The sequence below is a fragment of the Lethenteron reissneri genome, chromosome 56 (assembly GCF_015708825.2).
Source record: "Lethenteron reissneri isolate LAM-NWPU_2019-01 chromosome 56, ASM1570882v1, whole genome shotgun sequence".
NCBI classification, from domain to species: Eukaryota; Metazoa; Chordata; class Hyperoartia; order Petromyzontiformes; family Petromyzontidae; genus Lethenteron; species Lethenteron reissneri.
The window spans coordinates 10,155,353-10,168,794 of record NC_083834.1 but is presented as its reverse complement, the minus strand read 5'-3'; the positions used below and the strand labels follow the sequence as shown (position 1 = coordinate 10,168,794).

The following is a 13,442-nucleotide window of genomic DNA, read 5'->3' as shown; positions in this document are numbered from 1 at the left end:
AGCCAGTCATCTCGGTTAACAGCTGGCCCTGTCCCATGACCACCTGCCAGCGAGCTTTTCACAATTCACATGACCTCTGTAGCCATACTGTAAATAGTTTTTCGTTAATTTGAAATGAGCCCTGCGAATATGCAGAGCTTCCAAAATCTGCGTGTTTTGGTCATATGGCTGGACTGGCACCCAGCATGGCAATGTGGAATTTCCATCACTGGTTCAGGACCACAAACGGTCACGAGCGCCCACCCTATTTGCTCATTTGAGCTGGAAGACGCTTTACATTTAAACCCTCCATGGACCAAGGTGGTAACGCGCGGGGCTTCCGCGGATATCTTCCGCCGTCGGCTTCCAGGGCGTCGTGTGTTAATGAAAACGGCCTCTCTGTTGCAGGGGTGACAGGGGTTCCTTGTGCTCGTGCGCACCTGTGTACCTGTGTACCTGTGCACCTGTGTGAGCCGTGATGAGGGGCGCGGGTGTTCCTGTGCTGCGTTCAGGGACCCGGTGTCACTGGCGCGTGAGTGGCCGAACCTAAAAATCAGATGGCGCCCCGCAGCTTCGCTTCATACGCGCTGAAACGTCCATGTCACGTGTCTGTAAATCCCCCCACCATCACCGCCTCTGTCCCCCAGCAGCAGTGGGCATGGGTTCACCGCAGTAGAATCAACGATCGGTACGTGACGTGTGGCGGTGTCAGCACTCGCGCCTCTTCAAAAGGCCAACAATATCCCCCACGCCTCCCTCTTGAGGCGGGCAGTGGCCTCCACGTTCAATAACACAAATTCAGGACGTCGCCTTGACCCTAACGGTGACCTATACCGCCGTGCGGCTTGTTCGTACGGGCCGGGCGCCAGCCGGTACGTTCATCACAAACATTCCCACCGGTAACGGTTACTGCTTCTTGACTTATCGAAACCGGTAACCTATTTTGCAAATGGTTTACCGCTTGACTTGATCTTGTTCAACAAACCGAGAACCCCGTGAACGGAAGGGGAGAGGCTGTCCTCTGCCGAGGATACGGAGTGGAGCCGCGGTGGCGGTGGCGGCTGCGTCGTGCGGGGGCTGCCTGTGACCCGGCGCTGCGGACTCCGCCGCGCGGGTTGGTGGACCACACGCGGATGGCGAGCAACTCCATTGCCGTTCCTGCGCGTCGAGGCGGTGGTGGGGGGGGCTGTACCCAGGCTCGCCTGGAGAAGGCGGTGCAGCAATGTTGACTAACATCCGTCTGTTACAACTTACTGCGCGTGAGCATCGAGAAGTGAAGCCGTATCCTGGCTCGCCAGAAGTCGGGATGGCAAAAAATGGCACTAAGTGTTGCCTTCTCGCACATCTGGGTTTGCTCTGGAACTAATTGTGTTCGTAAGTCAGGGACTGTCTAGATTACAAATTACAATTCATATCGGTAGATAATGAAGAAACTGATCGCACGGAAACAAAATTCTAAGCCAGCAAACATAACCAACACATACGTGTGCTGAACAATAACGTACGGAGACTAGCCCCGTAGGGCAATGTGTATCCAGCACACAGCCCGCACAATCCTCGGCCTGCCTGGCATGGCTCGTTCTCATGGCGGGCGTAGTGCTGCTCGTTACCCAGCAAAAACGTCGAAACAAAACGAAGCCAAGAGCCGCCATCATCTCGCACGGTTGTTCAAGCGATGCGGCCCTGCGTCTGGCTCCTGCACGGGAGCTCCTCACGCTCCCTCGTCCGTCGTGGGTCTCCGCCGTGCCGCTGACGGCTTCGCTGCTGCCCCGACCCACTCGCCCTCTCGGACAGTCCGGCTGACGCTCGTGATCTGCAGATGTTCCCCAACCCACGCGTTTCTCTTTCGGCATCTCAATTTAATTCCAAGGGTTTTTTTTTATTGCGTGATGTGAACCTCCCTAAGTCACGTCTATCATTAATTCAGATAATTTATACGTGTATAGATATCTGCAACAAAGATACGAATCTATAACAGCAATGTAAAAATCAATGTTGCTATACAATAGTGCAAGTTGGAGAACCACCAAGATAGAGGCATGATGAACCCCCTATCAACCTTCCACAACAACTGTCTGAAAAAAAGATATCGTATCTTCTGGCCGAACAAGGTTTCAAACCGGGACCTGTACATCGAGACAAATTCAAGATGCATAACACGGGACACAACAGAGAGAAGACTCGGGTGGCTGGGACACGTGCTGACACTGGAACCTGAGTCCATAGCGAACACTGCCCTACGGGGGACCATCTACACCAGTCGCGTCGATGGCATTGAAGTCATCGATGTTAGTGTTGTTGACGTTCGCGTTGATGCCCGTGATCTTGACGATTCGTATCTTCAATGGCCAAGCAGAGTTTCTTTGTTTGTACAGTTATTGATGCCATACAAGTGCTTATTTTAACCCCTGGGGCTTTATTAAAAGTTATTAAAGTAGTTGATACATATTTATATACAGTAGTTCCATTTGTATTGCACAGTTACAAAGTTAAGAACAAATTTACATGTATGTGCGTAGTATGTGTATGCGTGCGTGTATGTGTGAGTATGTGTATGTGTACGTATGTATGACCGTGTGTGTGCATGGGAGTGTGCGTGGGTGTGTGTGCGTGGGGGTGTGTGTGCGCGTGGGTGTGTGCGTGGGTGTGTGTGCGGGTGTGTGCGTGGGTGTGTGTGCGTGGGTGTGTGTGCGTGGGTGTGTGTGTGTGTGCATATGCATCCGTGTCCCACTGCTTCAGGCCTCTTCGAGTGAATCCACGGACGGGTCATTGTTTGGACCCGGCCCATTCTCTTCAGTGGATCCCACCTGCAATGCCAAGGCACAGAACACCCCCTTCAGGCCACCGTGTGAACGTGCAGGGATTTACTCCCAGTACACAATACAACAATACAATTACTCACCAAAGCCACGCAACACGGAGCAGGAGCTGACGCTACACGTCCTGGTTTGCAGAGAGGGGGCGTAGTGGTTAGCACGGGTTCACGGCGTAGTGCACTAAGTTCAATGCAGAGAGATGTCTGGGCTTTTACCAGGTCTAGCCCCCCTTCCAACCCGCCCAGAGGGCAGGGTAGCAACATCCATTGCTATGCTCCCTCCCTTAAACAACCCGTAATAACCAGTGAGGTGAAGTAAGGTCAAGTAACCTTCACAACCCACATGGCATGGAGAGGCTTTCACTCAGTAGAGGGTGAATATGGGCAAGGATACTACGTGCGGTGCCAACTTGCCATCCCTAAGCACGGCCAAACAGCGGCGATTCTGTTACTAGCATTGTAGAACGAAGGGGGACATGTGAGAGGCATCCCTGAAAAAATCTGATCTGACGAGATCCGTCGCTCTTAGACGTGCGTCGTGCACGCCACTTCCAACTGAACGCCCCGGCGCTTCGCGCGTGGCAGCACTCACACGTTTGTGGAAGCCGTCGCCGTCTTGGTCGCAGTCTTCATCGCCACGGCTATGTCCCGAGAGCCGAAGGGCCTCGGTGGCCGCACGCCGAGCGAAGGAGACATCTCTCTTCAGCTCCTTCGCTTCCTGACGGCTGGGCGGGTCGCTTGCCTCCCAGGGTAGTTTCTGCACCACGGACATGAACGAAAACGACAGCGTCGACGCCAGTGGCAAAACCGCTGTCGGGCACGTGGACTCCGGCTCTGAATTAAAAACCGACGACGTCATCGTCCTCACGGTCACCTGAGAAAGGCTGTGCCCACGCGCTGCACGGGGGGTCGGCCTCAGGACCATTGCCACGCCGTTGATTTTCAACGACGCGTCCTGGGGCTGTTGCTGCAGGAGGGAGGGAGGGAGACAAAGGGAAAGTGTCACAGGGACTCTTGCTGTATTGGAGTGTTGGTGCCATGAAGGCCTCGTTCACATCAATGCGGTCAATCGTCGATTATTCGGCGGGGGAGTGGGTTGCCCGATTTCCAAAAACGCCGGACTGGTTACTGCCTTGGTAGGAGCAGTATTGCCGGATCAGCCCGGGATCGCCAGATAATGTTGGAAGCCAATAATCGCACGCCAGATAATTATCAATGATCTACTGTAGTTCTTCATAAGGGAGCCATTCTTGACACAGGGTCATTTTAAACATTAGTTTTTCTGTTGTATTAACAAAGGCTGTGCTGCCAATTCCAAATACTATTTTTGTAACCAAAGCATGCTTGTTAATGCTTCATATGCAGAATATAAAGAAAGTGTTTTCGGAAATTATTTTGCCAATATAAAGTGGTTATATTTGTTAAATAACATGGATAGTCCATTACTCCATGGAGTTAGTAATCAGACTACGGGCAGTGTGGCGGCTTTACTGTCATTTAGCAACTAAAAATTAACCTATGATTTATGCCAAGCGGCAACACAGGGATGCTGATGGTCATCTAATAAATATTACCAATGTGAACTGGTAAATATTGGTATTTCAGGCATATTGTGTAATTTCAAATAAAAAAGACACCTATCCCTTTATCCAAATAACCATTGCTGATTGAAAACAAGTAAAGTTGATTATGTTGAATTTCGATTTAAATCTTTCGTGACTGCAGGGATTCATCTTCTTGGTTCTTTCGGTAAAGTCACGTAGAAGGGAAGTAATAAAATAATAAAAATAAAACATAATAAAATAAAATAATTCTCACGACGTTTCGGCTACAACGCAAGCAGCCGTCTTCAGGTGAAGAATGAGACACTACCAAGCTAGGAGCTTATATATAAGCTGCGTTGGAGGTGGAAGAGCGCCTTAACAAAAAGAATGTGCATATGAAGAGGAATTTAGCATATTCATGGAAAATGCGTAGGAGGTGGGCGGGGGGGTTTCAAAGTCATATTATGCCCATGCATTATGCAGGATCAGCAGCACCAAGGGGGGGTGCAGGGAGTAGCAGTAACAAAGGAAAGGAATGTTAATGATATGTAGCTGCAGTTACTCAACAACCACGTAGAAAACTAAAGTATAAACTACATAAAAAACTAAAGTATAAACTGCATAACACCATCAGTATACTTACTATACTCTACAATAAGCTGAGTTACTAACAGCAAGTAATACATTACAATTCTACGTCGTAAAAATTATATAATATGCTTCCATCTAAACTTTATTCTCTTACATCACACGAGCATATACCGTACTATATACTGCCATAGATATTTTAATGTTGGGTTTATCTATGGCAGTATATAGTACGGTATATGCTCGTGTGATGTAAGAGAATAAAGTTTAGATGGAAGCATATTATATAATTTTTACGACGTAGAATTGTAATGTATTACTTGCTGTTAGTAACTCAGCTTATTGTAGAGTATAGTAAGTATACTGATGGTGCTATGCAGTTTATACTTTAGTTTTTTATGTAGTTTATACTTGAGTTTTCTACGTGGTTGTTGAGTAACTGCAGCTACATATCATTAACATTCCTTTCCTTTGTTACTGCTACTCCCTGCACCCCCCCTTGGTGCTGCTGATCCTGCATAATGCATGGGCATAATATGACTTTGAAACCCCCCCGCCCACCTCCTACGCATTTTCCATGAATATGCTAAATTCCTCTTCATATGCACATTCTTCTTGTTAAGGCGCTCTTCTTCCACCTCCAACGCAGCTTATATATAAGCTCCTAGCTTGGTAGTGTCTCATTCTTCACCTGAAGACGGCTGCTTGCGTTGTAGCCGAAACGTCGTGAGAATTATTTTATTTTATTATGTTTTATTTTTATTATTTTATTACTTCCCTTCTACGTGACTTTACCGAAAGAACCAAGAAGTTGATTATGTTGGGCCAGAATAGTCTCATTCGCAAGGATGACCTGGGGCATTGAAAAATTTGAGGGTCAACTTTTTAACTTGGCAAATGTGGACCCTCACGTCAGCCCACGATGGCCGACTCTTGCGAATGGCATCAGGGCCTCTTTATTGTCCACTGTGAGTCGAGTGTTACCGTAGTGAGTACAGTACCACCACCGCAGTAATAACCAGGGTGGCCGCTGGATTCGAACTGTGAACCTCTGCAACGTGGTTTACTTGCTACCGCTACGTCTGGTTTACCTGCGACTCGACAAAACGTAACCGCACGGCATTTCACTCCGCACTTAATGTGGCTAAATTCCTGCTCTGCGAAATAACAAATATATCAGATTGATTATCACGTGTCAAACATTATGCTCGAAGTGGCAGGCCGAGTGGAAAAGTACTAGGAGGTCACGTTAAGAAGAGATGTCAGATGTAGATCTGTGATATCCACTTTCACGTGCCATCGTCTTAACACACAGGCATGATGCGACATGCTACGCGGGTTCTGAATGGATTATTTGCCGTGTGACGCTGCCGACATCTGTCAGGATTTTTTAAACAATTGAGAAAAAACAGATAAACGGTCATTTTGAAGAGCAGTGCCCCCTCTGCTTTGTATCGCCCTCACCTCCTCGTGATATGACTTTAGACAGCACTTAGCCGCTATTGCCCATGCCCTGATGCTCTTCTTGCTGCTCTTTCTGCTCTTGCTGCTTCCACCAATGGCGATGGTAGGCAGACTCGGGGTGGGCCTCAGTGAGCCGGCAGTGATCCAACGCGTTGGCGCCGGGGCCCTGGCTTGGGCCCTCGTGGCCACGTTCCGTGGCGGTCTCTGTGTCAGGGAGGGAGGGGTGAGTTGCAGCTGTTGTTGTGTGTCTGTGTGGACACGTGTGTGTGTCTCACTGCGGGGGCGGTGGTGCAACGGTTAGCAGGCAAAGCTACGAAGAAGCCGGCGACATGAGAACACTACCTGCTCACGATCAAAAACAGTGGCAAATATTTGAGCTTGTCATGGGCCTCCGCGAGGTCGACTCAACCTCAAATGAGTAGCTGGTGTGGTGTGTTAATATAATGCTAAAGCACGTGCCTCAGCTCAGCAAAAAGGGCCGAGATTAGATTTTCTACTCGGGTACCTTTTTGTGTAGATATTTTATGTTCTGCCCCTGTTCTGCAGAATTTGCATAAGAGAGTGACCGTGAGAGTATGAGTGTACACGAGTGTGTGAGTGACCGTGTGTCTGGGTGGAGTTTGTATGTTCTCCCTCTGTTCTGCATGGGTTTCGTGAGAGGCACAGCAGCACCTTCAATTATGACAGCCTTGCACTGTAAGCATTATAGTGCCCATTACCACACAGGCACTCACAATGAAGTGAGACATCACCTCCTTGGTGTCAGTGCTGCTGCTGCCGGTGCTGATGGATTCGTTCAATTTCCAAAGCCTCATCCCCGTGGTGCCCTGCGAGACGCCGTGATCACGTACCGCATGGGGGTTCGGCTTCAGGGCCAGGGCCACGCCATCGATTCGTAAGTACGCATCCCTCTGTGGGAGGGATGGCCAGGTTAAGTTGATTTTGTCGAATCAGGTGAGAGATCAGGAGGCCAGAATAGAGTCCCATTCGCAAGAGTAACCTGGGGCATTGAGTAATTTGAGCGTCAATTTTTAATTTGGACCCTGAGATCATCTGACGATGGCCTACTCTTGCGAAGGACATCAGGGCATCTTTATTGTCTACTGTGAATCCAGTGTTACTGTGGTGAGTACAGAACCAACACCTCAGCAATAAGGGTGGCCGCTGGATTCGAACCATGAACCTCTGAAACAGCGAACTACTGGACATCAGGGAGGCAGCAATGGTCCCTCGTGCTGGGATCCTGACCTGGCCCCTCTTGGCTATGTTCCATGGCGGCCTCTGTGTCAGGCAGGCAGGGAGGATGCGTGAGTCACGCAAGTTAAAAATCGAATTGTGAAACTATTAAATAGATTTTCCACTCAAATTATCATCTCAATGTTCAACATACAACAACTGCTTTTCGCCACTAAGTGGCGGTGACATCACCACGGCGCTTGTACCATGCTATGTGCACGCCAAGGCCACGTGAAGTGTCGAATGCCCGTCGGCAGGAGGTCACGGGGCAGACCCAGGTTTTATGGGTCGACAGACTGAGATGACTGGCCAATGCACCACCTGTGCCCCCTACTGTGCCAAATTGTGCTTTAGCCGCCAAACGCTCCGCTCATTGTTGTGAGCGTCGCTCCTCTGCCCTCCGTTGTTGCTGGAGGGCGACTGTCTCCAACTGCCCAGTAGTGTCCTTCATGAGCCTCCTCCAAGATAATACACATATATACATACATTTGGCGAGTGATGAACATTCCCCATTCCTATGATGGAGGCGAGTCTATCCACAGTAACACCAGTGCGGATCTTTCCAAAAAGTCTTACTTATTTAACAGACCCCAAAGGGATGATTGATGAGCTACGTCAACCGCCACCTCCACCGCCCCCCCCCCCCCCCCTTGACTCAAACCAGGACGTGAACTCCAATTGCGAACCGCTGCTCAACTGCAGAACCACCTGGCCGGATCTTGGTTGCGCGTTCTCTCTCTCTCTCTACACACGACGCAACATACTCCGTGACGTCGTTATGAAGAGTGCGACCCGATAACCTATCAGGTGACACACCTCCTCCTCCTTCACACGTCGTACCATCAGACTCGCATCATTGCGTTGTTGTGGCAAGAGTCGCGGTGACTGCGCGGTGATCACGAGTCGTGGCAGTCGCGTCCCCCGGGCGAAGTCGGCTCCTTGAGTCGAAGCTCTCACGTCTGGGCTGGCGAGGCTCCTTCCGCTGCCAGGCGCTCCGCACTCCATCTCCTGCGTGCGATCGGCCAAGGGGTTAGCGTGCACGAGTAGCACATGGCGTAGAGAGAGCTGCCTTAAATAGAAATACTAATTGGTGTTCATAATACAGGTTTTGGGTTAGATCGCATAAATGTGTCATTAAACCCGCCCTCACCCGATAGCCAACTAGTAAGGTTTGTCATGTAAACAGAACGTGCCAATTCGTCACTAGTACAGCACTAACCGGTGTGTTGGAGAGCAAAGCCACAACATTTACAATCTGAGTATGACGTTTCGCCAGTAATTACAACTAGCTTCATCAGGCGACAGCCAGATTTGTGGAGAAATCCTCATGTTTATTTCCTTAAATAGAGGGGTAGATGTGATGGCATCACTTTTGAGCACTTCGTGAACAATGTGGTGGGGGAGGGTGTCCATTGGCGGTTGGGTTATTTACATGTAATCAACGTACATTATGCATGCACATTATGCACGTCCATTGTTCATTTATATGCATTCATCAATTTATATATTTACGCAATCTAACCCAAAAAGCCTGTATTATGGATATTGATCGGGAAAGCCTACGTGCTAAAATAATGAATGTTATATACAGTAATACCCCATTATACGTTGGATATGTGTTCCTGAAAGGTGCGACACCGAATATCGAAATGACGTGAATCGAAGCGATTTACAGAGTAGGCGGAGGAGGAGGCCGAGGTGATGGACACGACAAAAATACGGACGATGCTGTCAGCGACGTAATTGTGGGTTGAGGCGATGCAAATTAGGCAGTGGTATCAATAAAGTGACAATGTATTTGTTAAACGACATGAAAGTGGGGAAGAGAAATCTGCGTAGGACTGTAAATATATCTCGTCATTTTTGCAAATACTGGACATTGTGAGCCAAATTTTTTATGCAAATGACGAAACACCACAGACACACAACACAAACAGATGCAGGGTAGGGGGTAAACACAACATTCTTCTAACTCGCAAAAATCTGAGTTTGTCAAGCTCAGCCAAGGCCATTGAAGCACCACGCGCACACAATCACGTGTTGTCTCAGAGACACGTGTCGTGGAAGTACAAAGACACACGGACACGCACGGAGATACACAGAGCGAGACACGTCTCTCTGTATTTACTAATAAGCATCAGAGACGGAGATATAGAGACACACAAATACAGACATACCACAAACACGGAGAGGCACAGAGACGGACAACACACAGAGGGAGACACACAAAGACACGTGCACCTCTCTTTATCTCCGTATAACAGAGATGGATACACCGAGACATACACAAATACAGACACACTAACACAGAGAGATGCACAACACGCATACGTAGACACACAAAGACATCTGTGTAGTGTATATCAGTGACGTGCGGTGAGGCCAATGACTGGGGAGGCACTGGCTAGTATCAGAGCCAAATTCACACACTGAGGGGGCGTGTTAGACACGTCCCCCTCAGTGAGGCAGATGTGATAGCTGCCTCCCCTGGTGCTTTTTCATTGCAGTTTCATGACGAGACCAGCGAGCCTAAATATCTTTATACACATACGTGAAATAAGTTACCTGGACTATGGAAGGCGAGGGACATGAAATGAAGGGGTCTACAAACATTACATTGGTGACATACTGAGATAGTAACAGGCACGCGCTTATTGCCTGCGCTCCATCCAGTTACTGAGGGGTTGCGCAATCAGAGTGGAGGCTGAGCTTGTCGCTGCCTCACCTCTCCTCTCTTCCTGTATTTGCAGCGGAGCTCCGCAAATTTGGCGATTTTGACTATAAAAATGATTGTAATCGTACAGAAATGACATTTATAACACAGATCAGTGGAAAAATCATTTATATTTGATTTGATTACTTTTTTACTTTTCGTAACAACTATTTTCATTGACACAGAGACACACAGACACACAGACATAGACACACAGACACACAGACATAGACACACACAGACACAGAGACACACAGACACACAGACACAGACACACACAGACACACAGACACAGAGACACACAGACACACAGACACCCAAAGCCCAGGTTGAGCCGCACGCGCGGCGTGCCTCGCAACCACAAGATGGCGCTGTGGTTGGAACGTCGTGGCCACCGCTGCGACTCACAGCGGGGTAGACGTCTGCCCTCTCTCTGTCTTGCTGCTGCTGCTGCTGGTGGTGATGGTGGTGGTGGTGATGGTGGTGCTGCTGCTGGTGGTGAAACTGCGAGGCGCTGGGCGCGATGCAAAGCTCCTCCTGCCGCAGATTCTCAGCGTGGACTTGCGCTCGTTTCCGGTGACGTCAGCGATGACGTAGAGCCCACGATAGAGCGAAAGCTGTGACGACAGCAGCGGCGCCGACCTGGTCACGTGCTCGAGTAACGTCACGTCTCGCGAGATTATCACGTGCCGTGTGCACGTGCGTGTGTACACATGCGTATGTGCATGTGTATCTACTCGTCTGTGTACACGCATGTGCACATGTGTATGTACACGTGCGTGTGTGAATGTACATGTGTGCGTGTATGTACACGTGTACGCATGTATATGCGTGTGCGCGCATGTGTATGTACATGTGTGTAAATGCACGTGTAAATGTGTGCATGTGTATGTGCACGTGTGTGTACAGGCGTGTGCACATGTGCGCGCATATGTAGAAACATGCGCACACATTTACACACGCATTTATACACACGTGAATGGGTGAGTGGGTGACTGGGAAAGTGAGTGGGTGAGTGACTGGGTGTGTGAGTGGGTGACTGGGTGAGTGTGTAGGTAGGTCAGTAACTGGGCATGTGAGTGGGTGAGTGACTGGGTGTGTATGTATAATATTTTATCTTCTCTTCGGCACGTGATTTTTCGTCTTTCTGTGTATCTGTGTTTGTGTATCTGTGTGTTTGTGTATCTGTGTGACTGTGTATCTGTGTTTGTGTATCTGTGTTTATGTATTTGTGTATGTGTGTATCTGTGTATCTGTGTTTGTGTATCTGTGTTTGATGTACTGTGCCTTGTCTAGTGGTGTACTACAGTGTGTACAGTGCGACTCAGGCAGTGTAAGCGTGTGGTGCAGATTGCGTTAGTGTGGTACTAGTGTGGTACAGGCTGTGTGTGTGGTCAGGCTGTGTGTGTGTGGTGCAGGCTGTGTGTACAATGGATCTATTTTGTATTCGAGCCTTTGAGGAGTCAGGTATCGGATCGTCAGTCCGTGCTGTCGATCTTCATACCCAATGTTGGCTATGATCACAGGTCTCTGCCTATCACTGGCTGTTGCTCTATAAAATACACACAGAGGCCCACAGACACACGCAGAGACCCACAGACTCATACCGTCACCCAGAGGCTCATACCGACACCCGCAGACGCACACAGAGGCCCACAGACTCGCACAGAGACCCACAGATTCACACAGAGACCCACGGACTCACACAGAGACCCACAGACTCACAGAGACCAACAGACTCTGTGTGCGGTGCAGATTGCGTGAGCATGAATGTGCAGGCACACCTACCACCATCATTATGGGAAAGAAAGGTGATCCGATTTGACCCCCAGGAGCAGGTTTGCAGATTTGCTGAGCATTTGTGAGGTCTTGGGGGAGGGGAAAGGTGGGGATGACCCTGCTCAGGCTGCATTGCCTCAAATATTTGTAGTCAACCCAAAGCGCTGGGCAGAGATGATCTCCCAAGCGAACTGCTTAGGGAGGGTGGCGTTTGTGTGCAGACTGCCCTATATGACATCATTATACCAGTCTGGACCACTGGATGGGTTTATGTTGGACTGCAGTGGCGTGTACGTGCGCACGAGACGCACACTCCGACCGTGACGCAGCAGCCCGACGTCTGCCCAGGCTGGACTCCCACGACCAGCTCAGCCACTCCGACTCTGCACCTCCAGCTCTCCCCTTCCCGAAACAACATTTTCAGCGGAACGTGGACTTTCATACACCTGCTCAGGACCACATAGTTAAGAGTGCCACGCTGTCGCTCATTTGGGCTGGAAGGCACTTTACATTTAGACCCTCTATAATTATACCAAAGCGATAACGCGCGGCTTCCGCGGTTTTCTTTTGGCGTCGGGTACAGGGGTTCATGTATTAATGAAAACGGCCGCTATCTAGGCTATAGTGGTTACAAAGGTTCTTTGTGGTCGTGCGCACCTGTATGAGCCGGGATAAGAGGCGCGGGTCCTCCTGTGCTGTGTTCGAGAGGCGCGAGTAATGTCCGTGTCACTCTGCCACGAGGGTGGGCGAACCTCCAGCTCGGGACAGATGGTGTCGCGCAGCTTCGCTTCATATGGCCTGCAACTTCTCGTCACATGACCCGCGGCTACACGGGACCTGCCGCCGTCGAAATGGCCCCACAAACGACATCAATTCGTCGCTGCGATATGTCCGACGACACCTCTTTTCAACTGCGCGCCAAGCCACATCAGAGCCGTATCGAGCCAGACCAGCCTGGCACGAACTCGGGAGGCGCCACGTTTTTTTTCCACTGCAGAGCCGAGCAGTGCCGCTGTTGACGTCGCACAAAATGAACGAGTCATTAGCCGCGCCACTGGCGCTGGTTGGCGACAAGCCGGATTCAAGCACCGTCTTGTGAGGTCAGCGCAGCACGGTTTGGTTCTGGCTCGGCATGGAAAAACAACCAGTGGAAAACCCACCCGTACGTGTGAGGTTCCAACGCTGGCTCGCAAGTGGCAGTGGCAAAGGTGGAATAAGCCAAACGAATCGGGTACTCGATGGGAATGTTTTACACCAAGAAATTCCCGAGCTGCGTGTTCACTCGTGAGTGGTTGCCCGCCAGGCCGAGTCAACCTAGGGGAGG

The 13,442-nt window shown here is 49.8% G+C and overlaps 1 protein-coding gene across 1 annotated transcript; it reads right to left on the bottom strand.

Annotated features, from left to right (window-relative positions):
- Nucleotides 1–2,525: 2,525 nt before the first annotated feature.
- Nucleotides 2,526–12,985, bottom strand: LOC133356920 (uncharacterized). The gene is made up of 8 exons (XM_061574620.1): nucleotides 12,776–12,985; nucleotides 10,748–10,956; nucleotides 8,467–8,634; nucleotides 7,242–7,301; nucleotides 6,391–6,594; nucleotides 3,669–3,761; nucleotides 3,387–3,551; nucleotides 2,526–2,786 (listed from the first exon to the last, which is right to left on the bottom strand). Exons 3-8 carry the CDS (start codon nucleotides 8,629–8,631, stop codon nucleotides 2,715–2,717), a joined length of 759 nt encoding a protein of 252 aa, XP_061430604.1. The 5' UTR covers nucleotides 8,632–8,634; nucleotides 10,748–10,956; nucleotides 12,776–12,985; the 3' UTR covers nucleotides 2,526–2,714.
- Between the last annotated feature and the right edge of the window lie 457 nt (nucleotides 12,986–13,442).

Excerpts from the sequence above, each read along its gene's own strand:
- LOC133356920 (XM_061574620.1), bottom strand. The coding sequence starts at position 8,631 with ATGGAGTGCGGAGCGCCTGGCAGCGGAAGGAGCCTCGCCAGCCCAGAC. Across the intron at positions 6,595-7,241 it reads TGAAGCCGAACCCCCATGCG|AGACCGCCACGGAACGTGGC; the intron begins GTACGTGATCAC and ends TCCCTGACACAG. Across the intron at positions 2,787-3,386 it reads GCGACGGCTTCCACAAACGT|GTGGGATCCACTGAAGAGAA; the intron begins GTGAGTGCTGCC and ends TTGGCATTGCAG.